The sequence below is a fragment of the Onychostruthus taczanowskii genome, unplaced genomic scaffold (genome assembly GCF_017590055.1).
Source record: "Onychostruthus taczanowskii isolate IOZ18803 unplaced genomic scaffold, ASM1759005v1 scaffold38, whole genome shotgun sequence".
Taxonomy (NCBI): Eukaryota; Metazoa; Chordata; class Aves; order Passeriformes; family Passeridae; genus Onychostruthus; species Onychostruthus taczanowskii.
The window spans coordinates 4,398,738-4,415,829 of record NW_024501237.1 but is presented as its reverse complement, the minus strand read 5'-3'; the positions used below and the strand labels follow the sequence as shown (position 1 = coordinate 4,415,829).

The 17,092-nt window shown below is 35.5% G+C and overlaps 1 protein-coding gene across 1 annotated transcript in view; it reads left to right on the top strand.

The window, feature by feature from the left end:
* TTC29 (tetratricopeptide repeat domain 29) overlaps positions 1-17,092 on the top strand; it is a 110,772-nt gene that overhangs the window by 33,300 nt on the left and 60,380 nt on the right. Inside the window, exons 5-6 of the mRNA XM_041411887.1 lie at positions 7,329-7,541; positions 10,170-10,255. Coding sequence (XP_041267821.1) covers positions 7,329-7,541; positions 10,170-10,255 — 299 coding nt within the window. The remainder of the gene's footprint in view (positions 1-7,328; positions 7,542-10,169; positions 10,256-17,092) is intronic.

Genomic DNA, 17,092 nt, shown 5'->3' with positions numbered 1-17,092 from the left:
ATCATAAACTTTCCTGGAGGCAGTGTTTCCTTTCAGTAATTGACAAAGGAGGCTGTTTCCAGAGGTGCCTTTCCAGTGTCACTGAGAGCTGTTAGGGTTGCATGTCCTCAGCCATTACCAATAATCTGGAGAAGCCATAGGTAAAGCAAACACGAAGCTGTTAATAAAAATATATCTTGCTCTTCAGAGAATCCTCCAGGTTGCCTGGGATCTTAGCAGGTCATTAATCCAACTGCTCTTCTGAAGTAAATCATCTGCACCACAGAATAGCTCCAGTGTTGGAGTACTGCATCTGTTAATAAATTTATTGTTGGAAGCTATGGAAAGTAAAGGGAACTGGGTGGAATCTGAATAAAATGTAAACACTGCCAAAAAAAAGTATTTAAACCAAGGCAAGCATTTAACACAACTTAGCAAAAAAATTAATTTAGTGAAACTAATCTGCTTCAGTGTCACTCTCTCTATTTAAAAGATAATGATAATATTAATCTGTGAGGTTGAAAATTAATATAACTTGTTTTCATTATTTCTGTTGAGCTTAAAAGCGTCCTAAGCTCTGAAAAACAGAATTGCAAAGTATGTGCCATTCATCCCTGAGTTCTCTGTTCTCTTCCCTTTTTGCGTTTAGATATCCACCCAGAGACATTGAAATATTTGTGAAACCTGAAATGGGAGCATCCCACTGAGTGTGGGCCTGCTCTTATCCAGAGCCTGGAGTCTTGCAGTGTGAGCTTCCTGAATGCGTTTTGCATCTTGGGTAGCCTTTGCATATTGAAAGCACTTTGATGCTCTGCAAGTGTGAAAGAAGGCTTGAATAATACTGTGATGCAAGAATTCCGTTGTCTCTAAAATGGGTGTGTGATCATTCAGTTCATGTTCAACATTGTTTGAAATGTTGTCCTCCAGATTAAAATGGATATATATCAAAAAGTGCTTATTTATATATAATCAAAAAAGTCAGAAGGTGGCATGTGACAAATGCTGCTTTCATAAAATGTGTTAACCTAAAAAGATAAAGGAATTTTAATTGTAAACCAGAATTTTGCATGTTGGTTCATTTGAATGTGAATGTAAGACTGACAAGTTAGTGGAATTTTCATGTGGGACCCATTTGGTTGTCTTTTCTTTTCCCCTTGCTGGTCCACAGTGCACCATTCCCAAAGCAGCTGTCATTTCAGCTGCCTGGGGGAAAACCCTCCTGTTTGCAGCTCAGGAGTGCTGGCAGCAGAAGGGGAAAGGATTAGAGAGCAGCCAGGCAGCCAGAAAAGCCAGCATTATCCCTACCTTGTGAGGTGTCTCTGGGAGAACCCTTAAATAAGCCCTTTTTAGAAGAGGTTTGATATCCCAGTGTGCTGGTGGTGTGATACAGAATCTGTGAACTGTCCTGCTGCGGGTTCTACAGTCTGCACTGCCCTCTAGGTTTGTGTAGGTGTATTTTGAGTGCTTGAGTTTTAAGGCAAGTAATATGGGTCCTCAGAGGACAAGACTACATATGCTCTAATGCTCACTGGATTACTACAGTTATGATTTTCTTTTCAGACAACACACATTTGTTTAAGTAACGTAAACAGAAATAATGCATCATCCTCTAAGGTGCAGTACCTAAGACTAGCCTGGCAGTCCTTCACCCAGAGAAGGAAAGATAAAAAACTGTCCTTTTGCACTGCAGTCAGTCCACCAATGCTACATCTCAGGTTGTGTGAAGCTCAACTTTCCTTTTCTCTCTTCCTCTCTCCTTTGTGTCCTCAAGTGCACTACTTCTCAGGCATGGCTTCAGCTGGCCTTGGGCTACTTGGACTCCAGGCGAGATCTACTGGTGTATTGTCAAACTGGAGGAATGGTCAGAATACGCCCCAATGAGCCAGCATGTTCATTGCAATATTCTTATTAACTGCCTACGTCATTTTGCTTAAGCTCATGGTGGAATCTTTCTTTAAAAAAATTTAAAAATCAGCTTCTCTAAAGCAAATTCATATAAGTTTTTTCCCATTATCTTAAAAATACCCACTTTGATTGTTGTCTGATGATTGGTTTTGTTTGAGATGGATCTTGGAGAGTTATGAAACCACAAAATTTCATCTTAAATCCTTTCTGCAGTTTGTTTTTTCAGCTGGCACATGAATTCAGGTTATTGAATGTAGGAGCCGTCCAAGTGGCTTCTTTGCATTTCTTTTTACCTCAGGAGTCCAAGGTGGTTCAAGTGAATGAGAGGTGTTTGCTGAATGAGAGCCTTGTTTTATGTTTCTTGTGAACCCACCTCTGTTAAACACTTTTATAACAATCTCTGTGGCAGACTTAAGTATTTCAGCAGGAGTAGTGCTGTCATAATTGAACATAGAAACTGAGCTTAATACAAGTAGTTCAAGCAGTTAGACTAGAATCTAAGAATTTATCTTTTGAAAGACAATAGCATTTTTGGTTTTCCTTACCATTAACTGATGGCAGAAGACTCTCTAGATTAAAATATACTACATTATACTCAAAGTTTATTTTACCTTTAAGTTGTTTTAATCTACAGTGGAATATTTTCTGAAGCCCTCAACAACTGTTTGCAATTTAGAATTAAATGTGCTTCCTGCTTCTAGTGGTGCTGCTGGGGCAGGTTACCTAACAGACCTGTCACTTTTCTTGTGTAGTTGTTTCTGTGGCATTATTTTCATTGGCAAATACGCGAGCTGATAGAAAAGGAAATCATTAGGTGCTCTCAGTATTGCTGAGGCATGGAGCTTGAGCAGGTCAGTCACTGCATTTTGCAGATTGTGACATTTTAAATTACCTGTACACTACTGGAAGCAATCTGTGGACCTAATTAACATCACACCTAATTAAAGTCAGGAATGTATGCATAGAATTCTAGATATTTTTGCACTGCCTTTATTTGTTAAATACCACATTATTCAAATTTGAGTCTCTAATTTCAGTATTGAAAACTTCAGGTTTGTGTGCTGTTTTCTTAAGTGGGAGTAACTTTTTTTTTCCTTCTTCAAGTAATCAATGCACTGCTGAATGAGTTCATTTTAATGCACTCAATCATGCCTCTAATGTTTGTAGCTTACGGGCGCAAGCATCAGTAATGCAGGAATGTTATATGGCTTTAGTTTGGGCCATTTCATAAAATATTCATGGAATCAAAAATGTGCATCAAAATAGCGGCTGGGAGAATTACATTTATGTGCCTGCTTTTATGGCAGCTTCACATTTAAACCCATTTGTGTTAATATCTAGTCAATCTTTCTACTTAAAAAAAAGGCAAAATAGTAGTCTCCATATATACCCCTTTTGGTTTGGTATCTATTTCGTTATAAGAAATCTGTATTTTTGAATTGGATTTTAAGAAGGAGAATTATAAATTAACTTTTAGATGACCTAAAACATTTCTATATTTACAAAATTGCATTGAGTTATTTTGCTTGAATGAATAGATTTAATTTTTTAATTTGAAGCAATTCAGTGAAAACTGTAGCACAAATCTGTCAGAATTTCTTATATTGATATATGACTATTTAAAATTGATTTTCTACTTCCAAAATTATATTGTGACAATTTTAGCCTCCCATATTTAAGATTAAGCTGTTGCTGATGGGACTTCCTTTGTTATGCCCTGAGTTATATTAAACTATAAAAAATTATTAAAGTGTAAAATTTTGGTAGTGGTAGTACATATGCTGTAAGAGTTACCTTTCTGGTTTTTGATTCCTTTTATAAGAAGAGAAGAGAGACATCAGAGATTCTACAAGTCCATTTGGTATCCACTGAGATGAATTCTGCATGGCAGTATGAAAATAAATATGCAATTCCTATTAATGTTGCCAACTGAAAATAGCTTTACTGCTTTGTGTAATATTCTGCAAATAGATTTTTCAAACATGGATTTCTTAGAAACACCTTCTTGTTTTTCTCTTTGAATTCCTGAACCTATGAAAATACATTTCTGCAAGCTGTTTCAAGTGATTTTCTTACTGCATTGTTTTTTCTTTTCATTTTTCTTTTTTTGGTCTTTGGTTTTTTTCAGTTCATAATATAAGTAATTTAAAACTCTGCCTTTTCACTGCCTAAGTGAGATAAAAATGCTCTTATTCTCAGAAATGTTCTGCAATTGGCTAATTGCTTTCTTTTAATGTTTTTTCAAGATTTTCACATGGTGTTGTATGTGTGTCTGTAGCCAACACTTGCAGCAGTTCAGTGTTTAAAAATTAGAATGCACTGGCCTGATCAGTTCCAGCTGAACTGACGCATGACAGGGAGTAAACTCACCAGCCCTCTGAAAATATGATTTTCCCACAACATTTGAGTTTCACAGAAGCATTATGGATTAAATAAATAAGCTGATGTGTCATTTGCCAGTGGCAACAAAAGATTTCAGTTTATTTTCATGGAAGAATAAGTTCCAAAGTCTTAAATGTTTTACCTTCCATGAATTTGAGAAATCTCCAAATAGCTCTTCTTATTTGAATGAAACTTCAGCAAGCAAATTCCTAGCCATGTAAGGGCTTTCATGTCAGGAATTCCATCTCTTCCTTGTTTAGGAAATGAGCAGGTATTTTGGCTTTCTGTGCATCACTTACTTTTTAGTATTTCTGTGAACAGATTGTTTTACATTTTACTGTGTAATCTTTCTTGGTAATTCAGTGAAGCCAGATGTAATATAGATCCATTTGAATATTACCAAAAAAATCATATTACTTTATCATTTTGAAGCTTGATGTAGATGGATTGTTTCCAAAGAGGTTTCACTGAGATCTGGCATAAGGAGTGTGGGGTCACAGCTCTTAGGGTTAGGTCAGCTCCTGAAAACTAGGCGGGGTATGGAATGTATGAGTTCCATTTTTAGTCTGGTAGAAACTTTCTTAACTTATCAAGGAGATACTGCAAGAAGGGAACTTGGGTAAGAATCACCACACCTAATAGTTCTAACAACCTGAACAATAGTCGTTAAGATTGCAAGTTTTATTTGCCTAAACAATGTGTCCTGTTAAGTTATCATGTTACAGTGTCCAGAGAAACTCAGATACTGTTCAGCTTCATGGTAATACCACTTATTTGTTTGCTGCTTCCCATTCTTACTGAAAGTTTTTGAGTTACACATGATCAAATTCTAGTAAAGAATCCAGTATACATGTAGTTTATCCCAATGACTCAAATGTATGATAATACCCTTTCAGAAGAACAATCCATTTATTAATGAACTTCGGGAGAATTCCAAGGAAGAGTGGATGTGCTTATGGGAAACCAAGTGAACAAAATGCTGGCTCTACCTATTAGCATTACATTTTAACTTAACTTTCAATCATTTGTCACAAACCCAACATGAGCTTCTTCAATATCTTAAATCTGTCTTTAGCAACTTGGATAGCTGGAATTCTGTTGACTTCAGCGTTGACTGTTCCCTAAGAAGTTAGCTGAACTGGATAGACATAAACTCAGATTGGAAGCCTCTTGAGAATGGACAGGGGTTTTCATCTGGCTTTAGCAACTCTACATGTCTATTTTCTGTTACATCTACTGTCAGGGAGTCTGTTAACAGCTTGTACTAGTTGTGATAATTTCCCTTTGCCTTTCTATTTATGCAGTCTGATGTCAAGCGTGTGATATTTTGGAAAGAACATATAGAATTTTTCCTGTTTTCCCAGTGTTTTGGGCCATCTCTCCAATACCTGTCCCTAGGTAGAATGGAACTGAATAAAGCCTGCTGACTCCCCTTTCACCTGGCACTGCACTCTTCAGCACCTGTTGTCTCCTGTGGGATTCTTACGTGAATTTTAGGCTGTAGAACCATAAAATTATTTGTCTATGACACTCATTTAATTCGTTGCATTTTTGAAAGAGGAGTTTCTACTTGTCAGTTTTAGTTGAACTCGTTTCAATCATCAGGGAAACTTAATATGAAAATAAATTTAATTCTAATAAAGATGACTTATGTTTTATATTGCAAAGTTGAAAGCATGGTTATAAAGGGGTAACATATGCAAAAGACAAATCTAAATTGAGTTAATAAGAGATATCTGTCATAGGTGTTCTGCTGCTTCTAGGTTGGCTGGAGGCCTGGGGAGATAACCTCATTTTCTCAAGGAATGCTTAAAGAAGATTCTTCTCCAAGCTTTTCTCCTTTCCTTCCCTATGACTGGGAAACAACTTCTCTCCTTCCTGGTTTCTTTTTGCAGTTTAAATTCAGCACTGTAAAAAAGACAGCAAAACAGTAATAGTTCCTTGTGACTCACATCTCAGAAGAGGTGAAAACTACAAACATATAAATCAACGTATTTTATGGGGTTTTTTCAGCTCTTAATAGAAATACAGTTAATATATTGATGATCTATGGGACAAGATTCCTCCATCACACACAAACTTATGAAGGCAGGGTCACATTCACAGTTCTTCCTGCTACAGAATAGTATTTGCTAAACAAGATATTGTGACCGGAATGCTTTCTTTAGAATTATTTTTACTGTAAATAGTCTTATCTTACCTGCTTCCCAGCAATACCCATTATGTATGAGAAAAAGCTTTTCTGTTCTTTCCAAGAGCTTTGAATTTTCATTGTCCAGCAGGTATGGAAATCTCCTGGACAGAATTTTATGCAGAGGTAAATCCAGCTGAAGGTAGAGGAAAACTACTTGAATGTTGAAAATTAATTGAATTCTATCTTCAAACTTTCCTTTGCCTTAAAAATGTTTGAGTAACTTACATTTGAAGACCTTGGAGTATATTACTTCAGGCTCAATAATTGATGTATCAATGGTTAATGCTCTTGCAGTAAATCTACTAGATAAACTCACCAGAGTTGGCCTTGCAATAACTGTTGAATAAATTACTTTGCATGATAAATTCTTTTTTTCATTGATTAATTTGTTTGAATGAAGTTTTTTAGTTTTTCCCCACAGTTCTGATTCCTTTATCCCCCACACTTCAAATCTTTCACCACAGGTTTTCATTATGGAAAAAGAAACTTGAGGAATGGTTTCAGTTGTGATTATTTATGCATAGATGCAATTTTGATGTATGAGGACCACAAAGGCTTTATGAATCTAGAATAAATTTATTTTCTAGAAGATCCTGACATTGCATCCATGGAATCACACCCCTTCAACATTGGGAATTTACAAAGCAAAGCTAATTAAAAATGTGATAAATTTAAATTAGAGCCTTACTGGGTACTGTGAAATTTGATTGTATTTTCCAGTGATCTGTGGGTTATGTATTGAAGAGTCATGAAAAATCTGTGGAATCTTTGACTGCAACTTACTTATAATGATAAAATTATTATAGACTACAAACTTTAACAATTTTTGATGATTGCACTGATTTTAATTATGAATGATGTTTTCCAGGTCATGTCATGAAGGCTGCGGAGCATTTTGAAACATTTTATGAGCTAACAGAGGGCACATCATGGAAGGATGAGACAGGCTGCACTTACACTTCACTGGCATGTCAGCATCTCTGGAGAATTTATACATTGCTAGCAGACAAAATGCTGGAAAATAGACAACACCAAGAGGCCATCAAAATGCTAATAAAAGCTTTAAAGATGGCAAAAGAAGGTAGGTGGAAAACAGTGCTTTCCCATTCCTTGATTCAATGTGCAGATCATGATTTTCCCAAGAGTAAAGTAGAAATTGTCAAGGGTTTGAATGGGTGATTGTTTCCTATGAAACTCAAATGCTATCTGTACTCTTGCAGATCTCTGTGAAGCAGAAATGCCTTCTTGCTGACTACAAAGAAACTTTGTGGTTCCTCAAAGGTTTATCTCCAAAAAAAAACCCTGACAACCTTATGGGAACAATAATATAAAACACTGAACCCATCATCAGAAAGTGAAGTCACTGATGGAAGCTGAGGTCACTGATTTTGATTGGCTAGTCACTGTTGATTTGGCAGTTTTTGACTGATATTATCTGCTGGAAAAGTTACCTTTTCATGCTACATAGTTGCTTTATACTTGAAAAAGACAGGTTTTTATCGTAAGCAAACAAAATTTTCTATCTTAGTATACATAAATGCTTTTAAACATAAAGTAAAAAAATTACAGAATCACAGAACAATAGAGGTAGGAAGAGAAACCTCTGGAAATCATATGGTGGTCCTGAGCAGGCTGCTCAGGACTACGTCCCGTCACGTTTTAGTATTTCCACAGGTAGAGCCTCCATAACTACTCTGGAAAGATTTACCACTGTTCAAACACCCTCACAATGAAGAAGGTTTTTGTTTAAATACATATTAATTCAATATTTATCAGCAGATCCATTAGTTTTTTTAATTTAATAATGTATGCCAAACATATAATCTGTGACCCAGTCTTTGACTAGTAGTTGGAATAGATGAACTGAAAAAATGAAAATACTTTCCAAATTTAAAAATAAGTTCTGCAGCAAATAACATTGTGACTGTATAGGTCATAATACAAGCTTGTAGTGTTTTCTACTGATATTTTCTATAATATATGCTTAAATTACTGCTACAGTTTCACTCCTCTTACTATTAGGTACATTAACTAGAAGATCTGCTATGGATTTACATATGAATGTCTTCTTAATGCTAGTGAAAACTGCTGGATATTAGGTGATTGTCAAAATGGATCTTACATCTTTACAAAACTTTTTTTGACCAGGCACGTGTTCTGGTTCTCTTTTTTCAAATTTCAAACCAATCACTTTCACAGCTTCCTGAGGCATGTAGCACATATGCAATATATGTAGCTCATGTGCAATATATGAGCTGTTGTTCTCTTTAAATTTAAGTTTTAGGAACTTCTTTCTGAGGAGTTCTCCAGTCCCCATTCCAGAGCCACACTGGCTACTGGATGTTATCTGCAATGTCCATTCTTGTCCTTCTGGACCATCATCTGTGTTTATGCACTTTAGGAATTAGGATCAGGTATTACCTGCTTCGGACTGTCAAATCCTCTTAAGCGAGGAAGAAAGTTCTTTATGTCCCTAGCAACTTTTAACTACTATTCTTCTGTGAAATTGTATTTCTGTATCCTTTTCTCTTATTATGCCTTTTAAGGAATATTGAGTATTGGAAAAGACCATCAGGTTTTTGAGTTACAGGCTTTTAATCATTGTAAGTAAAATATTAAATGCTATAGATAGAGCACTGCTGTGGCCTCAGTAATTATTATCATTCAGAGAGTTTCAGAACTAGGTGTAGGCTTCTGTGTGTTTGGACTGAAAAGGCTACAACTGTAAGCAGACAATCTCCCTTTTCATTGTAACTGTATTTATTTATGCATTTTACAAAATACTTTGATATGCATTTATTCTTCAGGTTGATTTTTCACTACTTATTGTGTTGGAGTAGAAGGTTATTGAGCAACAGAGAAATTGGATTTTTGGCTATTTTTAATATCATTTCATCAACAGGGTTTTTTTTTATGGCTACTCATGTTCTGGAGTGAATTTTTTGAATATAGTGTGATAATTTAAGAACTACATAATTACCTTATATTTATTTTGGTATCAAATAGATTATTTTCTCTTGAAGGAGCCATGCAAAAGAACCAGCAAGCAGTGTTTGTTAGACTGGTATCAGTGAAATAAAGCCTGGCATGGAAAGGTGGGATGCACCTTAGCAACAGCCTGTCCAGGATTTTCTATAAGTACTGCTTGCAAGTATGAGTTAATTTTTTTTTTTTTTCTTTTTTTTTTTTTTTTTTAGCTCTTTTACCCTACAGTAGCTAGTAAAACAAACAGGAGAATGGTCAACTGGTGGTTCTCTCTTGGTGTTTCACCAAGATTCACATTAGCAAAATATGTGGATTGAGACACATTTTGAGCTTTTATATTAAGGTTTATTATCTATTTGTACCCACTTTTAGTTTATATGGAGTATATATAGAGAGTCTAGTATAATTTTCTAATGTGAAGACATTAGGACCATGATTAAACAATTAATGCCAGAGAACCTTACACATGTTAATTTGATTGTACTGTATTACTGGAACATATTTTCTCTGACTTTGCTGAACTTCCCTGGTGAACTCCATAGCCTTTATTTTTAATTACTACTGTATGTTTTCAGAAAGAGACACATGTTGGGATAAGGAAAGGGAAAAATTTACTACAGTATTTTAACATCTGTGTCTTGTTTAGGAACCTGCAAGAACTTTCTGCACCAATGTCATTTTGTCCAGATCATGCTGGTAACTCTGCCTTTTACCCTTCCTTTAGGAGGTGATATAAAGATGCATGGAGAAGCAGCCTATTGCTTAAGTCTAGCATATCATCTTTCTGGAGAACATGAGACAGCATTAGCAGTAAGTTTATTCTTTGCTTTAGCTTCCTAAATGTCTTCCTCTCTCTCCTCAGCATGTTTGGCATTTGCAGAGTGGAAAAAACTTGGAGAGACTTGGCTCATGGACCCTTTTGTAACTTTATCCAGTTCTGTAGGCAGGGACCCATGTGGCTCTAGCATTTGTGCTTCCAGTAAATTCCAGAACTGATTGAGTCCAGGTTTTCATGCTTGGATCTGTAGAAATTGAACATAAATTGACAGTTCAGGTTATATGTGACTAGCCTTCCTTTTCTTGTATATGTGTGAATATCAAACAGTCTCTTTTGTTAGGTTTTTAAAACACCAGTTTTGCAAATTAGTTTGGTACAGAGTATTTGTGAGAAACAATGAAAAATATATCAGTTCACACACTGATCCGTTCAGTAATTTAGAAGAAATATTAATTGCTCTTGAAAAGCTGTAATGCTGATGTAATTCCTGCTGTGGATACTTGATTTCAAACTCCTCTTCTGATGTTTCCCTTGAGCCTTAATAATTCTAAGACAGTGAGAGCTTTGCATGTGGAATTCTAATCTAGAAGGAGGGTTTCCTTGCTTCCTCATAGGTCAGGGTGAGAGGAAAGGTAAGCAGAAACTTGATTCTTTTGTGCCAGTCATCAGTCACAGTCCTCCATGATCCTCTTAGAAATGTGGAAAATAAATTTGAATATTTTGTTCATAATTATTGAAATTAATCAGGTGAATAATTTCTCTTTCTGTTTGTTCTTGTAACTGCAGAATGACTGAGTATTCTATTAATGAACTTGTTTTATAGGGGTCATTCATTGTGGGTATTTGTTGTGATGGTTTTTGTTTCATTTGTTTTTCTCAAAAGTAGACCAGTAGAAGTCCCAGAATGAATTCACCATGTATATCAATATTGCTTGCTTGGCTCTTGCAGTGTAGGATGTGTTCTAGATTTCTGTCTGATTTCATTTCTGTTATGATTTTTTTAGAAGTTATTGACCACCTTTATGCATTATTCTTCAATGCTGAAAGTCCTATCTTCTGCATAAATCAGTTGAATGCTGGAAAGGGGGAGCCTGTTCTCAGTGAATTGCAGTTAAACCTGCAGCTGAATGTAAAAATACTTCAAAACTAAAAAGCTCCAAATAATTTTACAAAATTCTATCTAATATTTGCAACAGCAATGAGAATATGGTATTTGATCTTTTACAAGAAGGCAGTGTGATAGATTAGACAAGAATATTTTGTACTTCAGTTTACCTGCAATTGTTTTTTGCCTGACAAGCATGCTGGCATTCTTACCTGAGCAACTTTTCTCAGACTCTCAGAAAATTAATATAACTTTTAATTTCACATAATATACTTTGTGAATTCTGAAGACTAGCAAGATAAACAAATGTGCTAAATGAAGATCTTAATCTCTGAAGAATATACAAAGGATCAAACTACCCTTGAAAATGTCAAAAGTGTTAGTTGTCCTGGCATTGTTTCCTCAGAATCAATTTTGACTACATTTTGTAGCTATTCCCTTCTCTTCATTGTTCTCACATGTCTCTTGTCAAAAAGTTACAGAAATCATTTGGAAGTTGCATTTCTTTTTGTTGCATGCAGATTTTTTTTAAGCAAACTTCTGAAACCATGAATTTTTTAATGTACTGATACTCATTTTAAATATGTAACCAATAGGTAGTACCTAATGTTTTCAGTCCTACAAAAACACCTGACAGTTAAGGAAAGCAATGTGCAAGGACAATATGGTCTCTGTAGTACAAAAACAAGTTATACATTATGTTGAAAGTATAAAATATTATTGTAACAGTAATGGAAATACTAATATTTTCAGTGGTAATAATACAGTGGCATTTTCTAATATAATAGCATTGCCAATAATATTACATGAAAAACTTGTAAAGTACTTTTGTTCAAAAAATGCACTGTGTTCTCTGGGATGAAGAAAAAGGGGTACAGTTTTAGCTCCTTTTGTCCTTTGCGGTGATCAATACAGACAGCAGTAAAATATCCATGGTTGACAGTACTGTTGAGCAGAAGTTGTCTTCATTCTCCAGTTGGAAATCATTGCCTGAAATTTCCCCTTCTGTTCTCACTTTAATGGTCTCTGTATCCAAGGGGAGCTCAGATGCTTACGGAGATGAAATCATTGCCTCCTGTTCCCAGGGGCCCACTGGTTATCATTACACATAACATGCAGACAATACTGCTAGGAGCCAGTTTGCCTCATGGTAATATGTAGTTCATCACCAGCTTCTGTAGCATGCTAAAGAGGTCTTGCCACACAGCTTGGGACTATTCGGATGTAGACTCAGGGGTCTCAGCAGTTATTTCCCTGCTTTGCATCAGTTTTCATCTTCTTTATCCCTTTGTGCCGTGGTCCACCTCAGGCAGTCTCCTTCTAGGGGAATCTGAAAGGAGCAGCTGTTACAGGCATCATTTCCTCCAATTGTTGCCACTTGGTTCCTTTTGCTCTTTAGCCTCCCTCCCCCAACATGCACAGGCAGGATCATGCATATGAACTTGTTTCTCTCTCATTCATGTCTTCTAGCAGGGCAGAGAAGCATATGTTCAAAATAGTCATTATCTGATGCAGTAATTAAAGACTGAAATGATTAAGCTGCAGCCTATTCTATAAAAAAATGGAGTCCCTTTGTATCCAATGGGCTGATTTTGTTAGAGAAGGTTTTTATTTGCTAGGGACTTGGTGTTTAACATGATTTGATTTGGTTTATAATCTGTATAATAAGTTAAATTTGATTTGATATATATGATTGATTTCAGTGGAGCTACTCAGATGTAAAAATATAAATGTGTGCTAGTTTAAAAACTTGAGAACTAATTACGTTCAATAACAGTGGGGTATGTTCATAATATTTTTCATATCATCTGGTTTCTGATTTTATAATCAAGCCTAATGGTTTTACAACAAAATATTAATAGTTCACATTATATAGATCTCATCTTAAACATTATAGATTTTGTCATGGAGACTTCTCCATCTGGGCTAATTTTAAAGTAAAAGTTGCTGTTTACTTGTTTTTTCCTCAGACTCATTATACAAGCAGAATATTAAGTGAAATATTTCTGTGTCACTAGAAATATTGCATAAGGTATTATAATCTAATGCTTGATGTGAGATTTTTTTTTTTCTTAGACTGGGCTTTCAAGAATTCTTCAAAGTGTAGGGTATCATGGATTTTTCTCTTTCAATGAAAGTTGCATGCCAGGTCATTAGGAAAAATCCAGTCTTCGTTCCTCATCCAAGTGTTAGGGTTTTTTCTAAGTGTTCCTTTATTTTGGATATTGAATCCTGTGCCTCAGATATGTTACACGTTTAAATAATAGAGGCAATGTTCATGAGTACTGAGACTCATGCCAAGCTAAATGTGGTAATTTATGACATAATGCTGTCTGCATGAATTGTCAGAATTACAATACACAAGCCACAGGCATAAAATTATCAAGAAAATTTATGAACTTGCATAGACATCTTCCCATTCAAAATGACCCTGTTACAGGAATCAGAGGTGATTAATGGCCATAAACTTAATTTCAGAAAAATTAAGAAAAATTCCCAGTCAAAACAACTGGGAATTTTGTGTCCTGTGATGCAGCTGGAGAGAATATGAGAGGGGTGCAGATATTCTGAATTTGGTTTGTACTGTCCATTTTATGTGATTACAACTGTTATATCTCATTATATGGATTATGCCCATGTGGATGGATGGATGGATTTGGTATATCAAGGAGGATCTTAGCAAGTAAAAGAACTCCAAAAAGTAGAGTGAATATTATTCTCTTTTCTCTCAAACATTGAGTAAGGTTGTTGAGAAGAATGAGCATGTGAAGTTAGAAGGCTGAACTTTAAGTCAGTGGTGTCTGAATAGACCACTGAATTTGGGTTTCAGCTTTCATTATTGTTACCTAAATAAAAAAACCCTCTCAAATGCGGACTTACAATACACATCCAAAGATACTGCTCAATGGAAATTATTTCAAACTTCCTTCTTTTAAATCAGACATATTGTCCTTTATTCATGTCTAAGTGATCTTTAGCCATTAATAATGAAGTGTAACATTTTCAGCTTAGCAAATAGCATCACATGCTTGGAAAAGCATGTTAGCATACCAGTTTAAGAAGAAGTCTCATCATTCCTAGAGGCTCCACTTTCATTGAAGTGATTTTTAAACTGTTTTAAAACTGTATTCATATAGGAATTTAGTGGTTTTCTTATCTGAGGAATAAAACCCCAAAACTTTGAGCCTTCTTAGAAGGTAGGCACTTCTGATTGATCTTGAGACTAATAGATTATGCACAGAGAAAGGAGTGGCCCAATTTTGAAACTGGTTAAATTTCATGTTCCTGAAGGGTCCCACTGCTGGTGAAGATAATACAAACAAAATTATGTGAGAGAATTGATATTGGGAGGGAGCTTTGTCCTGATAAAATATACTGACTCAAATGCTGAGGGAATTAAGAAATTAAAAATTATTTGTGTTGACAGTATTAAAGAAGACCTAGAACTTCAGGAAAGAGATGAATGTCTGATCATTCAACTAAATCGTTGTTGTTAATTTAGCACTTAATTCTTGAAGTGAAGGACAGTTCTAACTTTTTATTTGGAAAGCTAACAGTCTCTTAGTGAAGGAAGGAGTTCTTTTGTTGATTTAAGGTAAATAAGATTTTTTTCCTATTTTAACCAGTTTCTTGAAAATCGGTGAGGAAAAGGTTTCTAATTATGAAAAGCAGCAATGCTACTTTCCTTCAATACTTCTCTGCACACCACACAGTTTTGCACCTTGGTGTTATGGTGTCCAGTACACTTGCCTTGAAACATGGTGTCATTTTCCTTTTCAGCCTATGGTTCAGGTTGAATTTTGCTTGGTTAATGGCAGCACAAAAACCCCCTTCAGTTGTGTAGATTTTTGTCCAGATAAATGGGCCACAAGAACATCCTCTGTAAGAAAACACTCGTAAATGCAGTCCTGCTGCAGAATTGCAGTAGTCGATTTATACAAAAAATATAGAGCAGAAGAAACAAAAAATATTAAATACATTAAAAATCTATTACATGATGATAAGAAAAATCACAATTCCATGTTTTCCCACAGCAACAATGAATGTTCTAGCTACTTGTTGATATTGACCCTACTCTTCAAGGGTCTCATGTCCCATAAGAACAGCTACCAAAACACCATGAATGGCTGGATTTCCATCTCATCCATTGCAGTTTTCAATTTATTCATTCATACACCCCAAAAGAGTAACAATACTGCAGTGAGTTGGAAGTTTGAGTGCTCAATCCATTACATAAATCTATAGCACTTTTTCAGAATGTTAGAATTATCTGACCACTGGCGTTCTCAAGAATCTGAATACAAGTTGGTGAAAAAAAGTTTAAAACCTCAGTTTTAAACAGAGCTATGCCCGGATGACATTGTTTTGTTTTGCTTGTTTCTACTTCTGAAACTTTATATATATTTATAAGATTATGTAGCCTTACTTAAAATATATGTATTAAACATCCTGCATTTAGAAGTTCTGCTATTTAACATATCAAATGTGGTTTCCCAAACTCCAAAACCTATTTTTGGTAATATTTTGACTCTACTTTAAAATAATAAATTGTAATATTTTATCATTATTTATTTGTTATTTTATTATTGCCTTACACACACATGCAGGCACTTAGACACACTTTCTGTATGAGTATAGAAAAGAATTGGAGGGGAGTGCAGTGCAGCACTAGTTAAAGTATATTTACATCATAATAGAGATTCTAAGATCAAGAGAATTGTTTTCATAACTCTGAATTTTTTTTGAGACATTGTTCTAACTGTTATGTTTGAACTCAGAAAAAGCAAACTGCCCTTACTGGGAGTCTGCTCAGTTCTGATATCTTGAAAAATTGAGGACAAAGCCATAAAAATTCCTTAAACTGCTCTGCTAGGCAATAAGAGTATCTTTACATCTGGTTTTCACTAGGCATGGTGGGCAGAGCACTTGGCAGTCATGGAGCCTCAGCTCAGGTCTCACCTTTTTGGTGTTGCTGCTGGGATGGAGTAACCTCTGCGTGCTCTCCACTGGTGTGCCCAGTGCAGGTGGCTCTTCCTTGTGCTGTCCCAGGCAGGCTGGCAGCGAGACTGGGGACACAACTAGACTGGGTCTGCTTCTGGGAAAGAAGGTTACAGTTAGCTTGTCCTGACTGAGATTTCTGAAACTCCGATAACTGTCTTCTGTCTGTTAGAGGATGCGATTTAGGCATTTTCTCTGGAATCTATTGAAATGTTTTTTAGAGTAGCTAATAAAATATGCTCCTTTTTTTTCTGTTACCCTGCTTTTCCTTTTTTTTTTTTTTTTTTTTTTAAGCACCTGCCAATGTAAAATTTCCCCTCATTTCATTCCCACATTGGATTTCTAGCTTAGGTCTAGCTCAGAACCTAAATGCTGTACATAATTGAGGGAAAGGTGTAGCTACAGCATGTCTAAGTCCATAGTTTGTCATCTGATAACGATAACATACAAGATCTTGGGAACTGCCAGCCCATTAGTGAACTTCCATTAGTGGAACTGCACATTCTATACCCAGGGCTGTAGCAAATGGCTGAGGAACTGCAAGAGAAATTTTCTAACTTTGTTGGATAATCTACTTAAAGACTCTTAATGTGTTGTGAGAAAAGAAACATTTGTAGCCACACTGTACAAATTCAGGAATTTCAGTACTTAAATGCAAATGTATTCATAATCTGGGAGGTTTTGTTTTCCATTGTATAGTTAATTCTAATGAACAGATTATAAAAAAAATTCAGTAAAGGAAGGCTTTTAAAATTAGATTGGTTTC